An 8,701-nucleotide genomic window follows, 5' to 3' on the forward strand; every position below is an offset into this window, starting at 1 on the left:
TCTGGTATGTTTGAAATGAAGTGGAATGTTGAGATTTAATGAGGAAAGTAGCTTGATGCAAAACTGCAAGTTCAGCCCTGAGAAATTAGCACCTAGGAGTCTGAACCTCCTTCCCTCCCTCTCTCTCCACTCTGGTTTCAGTATTTCCCAACGGAAAGTATGTTGATGCTGAGACTGTAGATTCTAGATGGGATGTTTGTAGGCTATGCCAGTCTCTAAAAGATTCAAAGCAGAAGAGCGAGCCTTCATCTAAAATAGGCTGCCGAAATCTGAGTTATGTGTTATGTGTCTGAAAGTGATTGTGTGTCTCTTCCTGTAAAAACCAGATTGATTTTTTTTAAGGCCTGTCCCTGGAGATATAATATAAAAGAAGGCCCTTGGCCATAATGTGGCGATATTATCTGCTAGGGTACCATTTCAATTCTTTGTGTAGGATTTCATCAGTGTGAATTAACACTCTTGGAAATCATTGAAGAGATAGGAATAAGAATGGATTACTGGAGCCGGGCGGTGGTGGCGCACGCCTTTAATCCCAGCACTCGGGAGGCAGAGGCAGGCGGATCTCTGAGCTCGAGACCAGCCTGGTCTACAAGAGCTAGATCCAGGACAGGCTCTAGAAACTACAGGGAAACCCTGTCTCGAAAAACAAAAAACAAAAAAAAAAAAAAAAAAAAAAAAAAAAAAAAAAGAATGGATTACTGTTAAAGTAAAAATGGTTGAAAAGCTTGGACCCCGAAGTCGGGCTTTTCTCCCAGCTTTTCAGTTTCCTTTCCTCCCTCTCCAAACGTATTTCAGTTCTTCTTCTGCGCTCTCACTTCGCTTTATGTAACGTCATGTGATGGCTGGGAGGGCACCATTTCTGGTTGCACCAGGACACCCTTTCAGGAGATGCACAACTTTGCGTGTCCCTGGGTGAGCTCCACACACTAGGAGCCGTTCTGGAACAACCTGCATGAGACAATATACCTGCCATGAATCCAGATTTCAGATGTAATGTGGACTCTCTCTGTCCCCATCCTACATATAGCATGAAGCCTGCACACCGAGGCAGTCACTGCTCATGTAATGTCCTTCCAGCCTGGGTTTGGTACTTCTGCTGTTTGCTTCCTAATGATGCCAGCTTTTGTCCAAACTAGAAACCATTTTACATCGCCAGTGCCCTGAGGTGTTCGTCTTAACTACTAAATGGTTATATTCCAACTGCTCTGAGTGCATCTTGTGGGAAGTCCAGAGAGGAGAGAGATCCTTGGATCCTATGGTGGGGGGGTGGATACCCGGAGAACCACAGTTCTGAGCCCTCCGCCAGGAGAGGGAGAAAAGGCAGAATCATAGACAAGCTTTCGGATTGCATCCAGCACATGGAAGGGGCAATCACAGTAGAATAAAACTAATGTTGGTTTGTAGAGCACTTTCTCTGCTGGGCCCTAAGCTAGAAGCATTCCATTTCATATGTTATTAATCTGCAATTTGTGCAACTCTTCTCGTGCATTAAACATCTGCCAAATTAAGTTACAGTCATCCCAAACGTCAGCTCCAGGGATCCGCTTTTCCAAAGTATGCTTTGCATGTAACATGTTTCATCAGCTCATGAAATAAGTTTATTTCCTCAAAACGTAAAAGAAGCAGTGGATCAGGAATAGCAGCTGACAGTGAGCTCTCTCTGGAGCATAACCTTCCAAACCTGACATCGGGGAGTGAAATTCAAAGTGGGTGGGATGGCTGAGAGAGCGAGGACCAATGTCTTAGGTGCTTAAGCTTTCTGTAAGTGGTTTATGAGAGGATTCTCCCTTGGGTTTGCTGGGGTAAATGTGCCATCTTGCTCAGTATCATGGCCTTGCTATTTAAGCTGCTTTCATTCAAAAGAGTTTGTCAGTCCCTCTCTTCCTCTTTCCCTCCCTCTCTCCCTCCCTCTTTCCCTCCCTCTCTCCCTCCCTCTTTCCCTCCCTCTCTCCCTCCCTCTCTCCCTCCCTTTCTCCCTCCTTCTCTCCCTCTCTCTCTCCCTGTCCCTCTCTTCCTCCCTCTCTCCCTCCCTCTCTCCCATCTTGCTCAGTATCATGGCCTTGCTATTTAAACTGCTTTCATTCAAAAGAGTTTGTCAGTCCCTCTCTCCCTCTTTCTCTCCCTCCCTCTCTCCTCCCTCTTTGTCTCTCTCTGAGGCAGTGTTTCTCTATGAAACCACATGGCTTTCCTGGAACTCACTCTGTAGAACAGGCTAGCCTTGAACTCACAGAGATCCACCTACTTCTGCCTCCCAAGGGCTGGGGTTTAAGGTGTGTGCCACCACCACCCTGGCTCAAATGAGTTTCTTTAAGATGCCTAGGTTTGCAGATGCCTAGCAAATAGGTATAGAGCTGACTTAAAATTTTTAATGGTTTTTTACAATTAAGCTAGATAAAATGGTTTACCACCTCACAAGACAGATTTAATTTTTTGATCTATTTTTACTTATATGACTATGCATGTGTATATATGTGTTGGTGTGTGCTACATGTGTGCTGGTGCCCAGAAGATATTTTCAAGGATGTTATAAATATTAACTGCTAAAGAAATCATTGACTACATAGCAGAAGGCATAAAGGATTTTAATTATACATCAACCCATTAATTTCACAAATGAGAACCCAATGCGTATAAATGTACAAAACATTGAATCTTTTTTTTTTTCTGAACATAGACTCATATCAGTAAATGGGAGTCAAACTGTAAATAGTGAAGGAATTGGGGGAAATGCTCCCTAATTCTTGGAGATTTGTGTTGTTGTTTTGTTTTACTTGCTATTGACGAATCTTTTGCTCTTTCTGCCCATTTTGTTGTATAGTGGCCACAGATGTCTTCAATTCCAAAAACCTGGCCGTCCAGGCGCAAAAGAAGATCCTGGGTAAAATGGTATCCAAATCCATCGCCACCACCCTGATCGATGACACCAGCAGCGAGGTCCTGGATGAGCTCTACCGGGTGACCAAGGAGTACACCCAAAACAAGAAGGAGGCGGAGCGGGTCATCAAGAACCTTATCAAGACAGTCATCAAGCTGGCTGTTCTCCACAGGAACAATCAGTTCAATCAAGACGAGCTGGCGCTGATGGAGAAGTTCAAGAAGAAGGTCCACCAGCTTGCCATGACGGTGGTCAGCTTCCACCAGGTGGAGTACACCTTCGACCGCAACGTGCTGTCCAGGCTGCTGAACGAGTGCCGAGAGCTGCTGCATGAAGTCATCCAGCGCCACCTCACTGCCAAGTCTCACGGACGGGTTAATCACGTCTTTGATCACTTTTCAGATTGTGATTTTTTGGCTGCCTTGTATAATCCCTTTGGAAAATTTAAACCTCACTTACAGAAACTTTGCGATGGCATCAACAAAATGTTGGATGAAGAGAACATCTGAGCTCGTGAAATAAGCGGTTTAGATGAAGACAAAGAGCACTGCTGACTCATGAAGGGAAGACAGAGAATCTTTTAAAGATCACATGTATTTCAGAAAGGCCTGGCCTGATACAACCATTGGACATTAATGGCAGTACTTTTGTGTGGCTTGTTGTAGTTGAAAAAGAAAAGCATATTGCCAAAAATTCTGGCTGAAAACGTCTTAATGAATGTCAGGATGTGGGAAAAATAGATAGTTGGGGATTCAAATGTGAGCGATACAAAGACAGAGGAGTGTGGCTCCCCTCTCTGGGACTTTTCATGTTTTAGGGAAATTGTATTGGTGGCACATTGGATATTTCTAACGTGTACAAAGTTGTGTATCTTGTATTGGTGGCACATTGGATATTTCTAACGTGTACAAAGTTGTGTATCTTGGTTTTATCTTTTACTCTCTGTGTAGCTCTTTTAAAATGCCAAGGGCCTCTGTTGTCACTGATCCTCTTGAAGCAATCCTGCTTCCTAGTCTGCTCGATTCTTTTGTTCTAGGTAGAAATTGACGTTCAGGAATTAAATCCGAGGCCATCGAATTGAACCGTCAGGAAAGCAGGAAAGTGCATATCCGAAATCACAGCCGTGGAAATAAGAAATATGTCCATTATAAGAGTGTGCTTCTGAGACAGAGTTGTACTCTTTTGGATCCTTGGTGATACTTAGATTCTCAAACCTTGTCTTGAAATGCTTGGGCCCTAACTTTGATGTCATCTTGAACATGTGCTGACACACATTAACGTCCATTTCACACATAGGAGGAAAAAGAAACTTTTAGATCGGCTTTGATACTGAAACAATAAAATGTAAGTAGTGTGAAGAAAAGGAAAACAATCTGGAGTTTCAGGATGAACTCATTAGACTAACTTAGGGGAGTGAGGGGTGAAAGAATAGACAGGGCCTTGCTAAGTAATGTAAGAAAGATGGATGCATTTCAGTGTTTAACAGGGCTTGATGAATAAAGGAAGTCATTTTTTTATTTAACTACTTAGGGTTTAGATTGTGTTATTTGCTACTTTGATGAGTGGGCAGATGACCGTGTCTGTCTCCAGCAAGTGCTGTGCTCTTTCTGTATAATTTTAGGTGCATGGATGATAAAGTAGACCTTTGCTGATTTTGTAAAAGAACTAGAAGCCTACTGGCCAATTCTGTCATCTAGGAGATAACAGACCCAACCCCCATCACTAAATATTACCACTGCCACTGAGTCTGTCCTTGAGAACATTGACAGTGAAATAAAAATTCACCAGAAAAAAAAATCCCACAAGGAAAAATTCCAGAAAATCTGCTTTGACCCATCAGAGACTAGAAGGAAGTGGTCAGGTTTCTCTGAGGCTCAGTTTTGTTCGGTTAAGGCAAACAGCAAAGGCAAAAAGTATGTATACCTGAGTGACACTGAATCCTAATTTGAGCTGGAAATATAATTCTTGCCTCCTGGAGCTGTGTAGACGACTGCTAGATGTGGTAACACTAGCATAGTGGCTGCATTGCTGACTATTGGACTTCGTAAATGCTAAATGGTTAATACTCCGAGCTCAGCAAGCCTTCCTTCGCCAGCTCTTCTCCTACCCAAGAGAGGCTAAGAGTGTGATTTGACAGGAGGATCTGATTTGCCATATTCTCTTCTCTACCAGATCTAGCAGAAGTATGGCTAGTGATGTGGACAGCTTCTTAAATTTCTAGCTCAGGACATGACCAACAAAATACAGAAGACCTCGGGAGAAATTTAGAGATGTCTGCACATAGTTGGGTCATACTGATGAACTTGTAGGGTAGCAACACAATGTGCATGTGGACAATGGTAGCATCCTTTAGTTTTATATGCCAATGTCTTAGTTAGGGTTACTATTGCTGCGATGAAACACCATGAGGAGGAAAGGATTTATTTCGCTCACACTTTGGTACAATGTTATTGAAGTAAGTCAGGGCAAGAACATGAGCAGGAGCTGGAGGGGTGCTGCTTACTGGCTTGCTCAGCCTGCTTTCTTTTAGAACTCAGGACTACCAGTCCAGGGCTGGCACCACTGAAAATAGACTGAACTGTCCTCCATGATCAATATTTAAGGAAATGTCCTACAGGTTTTTTTACAGCCTGATCTTATGGAGACATTTTCTCAGTTGAGGCTCCCTTCTCTTAAATAATGCCAGCTTGTGTCATATTGATATAAAACTAGCCAGCACACCCAGGAAGGTCAAAAGAAATACTGTAGAAAAAGCTGAGGGCAGGCTTTTAGTCCCGCCCAGTTTCCACACAGCTAGCTTCACACCTGAAATAATTACACGGAAACTGTATTCTTTTAAACACTGCTTGGCCCATTAGCTCTAGCCTCTTACTGGCTAACTCTCACATCTTTTTTTTTTTTTTTTTTTTTTTTGGTTTTTCGAGACAGGGTTTCTCTGTGGCTTTGGTGCCTGTCCTGGAACTAGCTCTTGTAGACCAGGCTGGCCTCGAACTCACAGAGATCCGCCTGCCTCTGCCTCCCGAGTGCTGGGATTAAAGGTGTGCACCACCACCGCCCGGCTAACTCTCACATCTTGATTAACCAATTTCTATTAATGTGTGTAGCCCAACGAGGTGGTGGCTTACTGGGAAGATTCAGCATGTCTGACCTGGCAGCTGGCTCCATGGCGTCTGACCCAGAGAGGAGAGGCATGGCAATTGCCTCACTTCCCTCTTCCTCCCAGCATTCTGTTCTGTTTACTCAGCCCACCTAAGGGCTGGCCTATCAAATGGCCAAGGCAGTTTCTTTATTAACCAATGAAATCAACACAAAACAGAAAACCCTCCCACATCAAAATACCTGTGGATAACTGGTTCAAGAATACCCTACAGATATCAAACACTGCAGATGCCGAAATTCCTTATAGAAAATCACATAGTGTTTGCATCTATCCTGCCTATATACCTTCCTGTATTTACACGCCTCAATATTACTTACAGCACATGTACAGTGTAACTGCTGATTTGGAAACAAAACAACAACAACAAAATGTTTTGTTTATGGAATAATCACAAGAAAAAAGTGTGTGTGTTCAGTACCAACACTTTCTTTTATATTTACTTGGGAGGGGCATACCTGTGGAAGCAAGGGGACAAGCTGCAGGAGCTGGTGCTCTCCTTCCACCTTGTGGCTTTTGGGGGTGGAACTCGTGTATCAAGCACCTGCAGCAGGTGCCTTCACTCACTGATCTATGTTACTGGCCCCTACAAACACATTTTTAATAAAATGTTTTTCAATCTACAAATGCTGAATTCACAGACATAGAAGATCAGCCGAATGCTGAAGCAGGGAATCTTTGCTGCCATTTTTTTTTTTCAGAATTGTCTGAAAACCATTGCCTTGTTAGTCTTTTGCCTAGAAAGTACGTATTTCCATGTCAGTTAAAATGTCATGATTAGCAAGTTATTTTCTGATGCATGCAGATTCTCTTTTGGTCCAAGTATCAGGCTAATTTCTGATGTTGTGATTGGGTTCCTTCCCCTTTTGCATGACTTTTGGCAAGAAAGGCTGGAACAAGGAAAAATAGTTGAACAAGCTTAGGGTAGATAGATAACTCTGAGCTAAGTTTGGGATCTTATGTGTCTATGTTTTCTAAGTTTCATTGTTTATTTTGTTTGTTTTGTTGTTTTAAATACAAAGTTTGACTTTGTAACCCTGGCCTCAAAATTATGATCTTTGTGCCCCAGCCTCTTAAGTGCTAGGATTATAGGTGTCTACTCCTATATGTATTCTAACTTTTTCTTCTAAATGGTGTCCTTTTAGATATGGTGAAAGAATGAAATGTTTTAGAACCACCTTTATTATGTGCTGATGGATTTTCTGCAAAAGAGTATGATATATATATATATACTCTTATATATAATATAAGATATATATAATTAGTAAATGAAAGCCAATATTGGCAGTTAACATTTATGATACGGCTTTCACACTCACTCAAAATCCCCCGCCAAAATCTTCATGACTTTGCAAATGAGGAAACTGAGGCAAGGGAAATTAAAATTTTCTCGAGATCACAAGTAATGCATCACAGCTATGGTATCAGTGTACTCTTGCTTGTATTTAAATGCAGCATGGCTAAAAGCAATAGCAAACACGTCTTTGGCTCAGAGGAGAGCTTTTATGCCTCTGAAAAGATTTAGCAAATAGTGGCATTTTAGATCAAATTCAGATCATTACAGATCTGACCTATTCTCCAAGATCTGGGTCTAATTTTTTGCAGAGGCATTTCAATGCTGCAGCATGAGTTCTAATTTGAAGGAATCGTGTAGCTCAGATTTCTGTCTTTTGTGGGGCTCACAATTAAGGATGGTTTGAACATGGGCTCACGAGATGAGGCACCCTTCCCCGAGACAGCCTTTGGTGGAGGCACAGACCTCTGCCTGCACGAAGACAGCCCCTCGTTGTGTGCCAAAGAGTAATATGGCATCAGTTCAAAGCCTTGACATTATTTCCAGGTTTGGAGGCTGAAAACATTTTGACAAGTAAGATTTAAAACATACCTATGTATTTTTTCTGATTATTAGGACTTACATATACAAAGAAAAGCGTGTGTGAGAAACCTTAATGATACCTCCTTTTGTCTATCACAGTATCTCATTCATAATTTTCTGGAAAGCCCCCCACTCCTATGTGAATACACATGTAAAACAAAGCAAAAGCCTACAAAGCTCAAACTTCTGATAGATTCCTGCCACTCATTGGCTTAAAATTATAAGTTTTGTAGCTTGAACCTATCATGTTGGATGTTTTCTCCCCCACAAGAGTTTTAAGTGTTCCTTGAGATACTTGATGTGAATATATGAGCTCAGCTATAATCTAACACACCCACCTTGACAAACAGATAAAGATCAGTGCATTTATCCATAGGCTGAAATATGTTTAGGAGTTCAGTGTTGTTCAGTTGCTAGGAAATTAAAATATTCTAATGAAACAGTGTGTTAACAGGAATAATAGTGTTTAAGTATGTCATCGGCCTTGTGTTTCCACATTTGTATTTTCTAAGTTAGCAGGATTTAGCAGTGTTTGGCTTGATAAATTACACACCCGCGCAGAAACCCTCATGTGACTTAAACCCATGGCAGTTTTAGAAATGTTATTTGACAGAAAAAAAAAAACCCAACAACTTTATCCTAGCTCTGAAACAGTTTCATTTTCTGTAATTCAAGTCAAGATTATAAAACCTTATATATAAAGATTATATCTCAAGCTTAGGGCTTGAAAAGATGGCCCAGAGATTAAGAGCACATAAGGCTTTTGCAGAGAACCTGAGTTCAGCTCCCAGCT

General features: G+C 41.8%; 1 protein-coding gene across 2 annotated transcripts in view; it reads left to right on the forward strand.

Annotated features, from left to right (window-relative positions):
- Tnfaip8 (TNF alpha induced protein 8) overlaps positions 1 to 5,755 on the forward strand; it is a 110,810-nt gene extending 105,055 nt beyond the window's left edge. For both annotated transcript variants that reach the window (XM_038330565.1, XM_038330563.1), the window contains exon 2: positions 2,819 to 5,755. In XM_038330565.1, coding sequence (XP_038186493.1) covers positions 2,819 to 3,384 — 566 coding nt within the window. In that variant the 3' untranslated portion in view covers positions 3,385 to 5,755. The remainder of the gene's footprint in view (positions 1 to 2,818) is intronic.
- Positions 5,756 to 8,701: the final 2,946 nt, after the last annotated feature.

This window comes from Arvicola amphibius, chromosome 5 (genome assembly GCF_903992535.2).
Source record: "Arvicola amphibius chromosome 5, mArvAmp1.2, whole genome shotgun sequence".
Taxonomy (NCBI): domain Eukaryota; kingdom Metazoa; phylum Chordata; class Mammalia; order Rodentia; family Cricetidae; genus Arvicola; species Arvicola amphibius.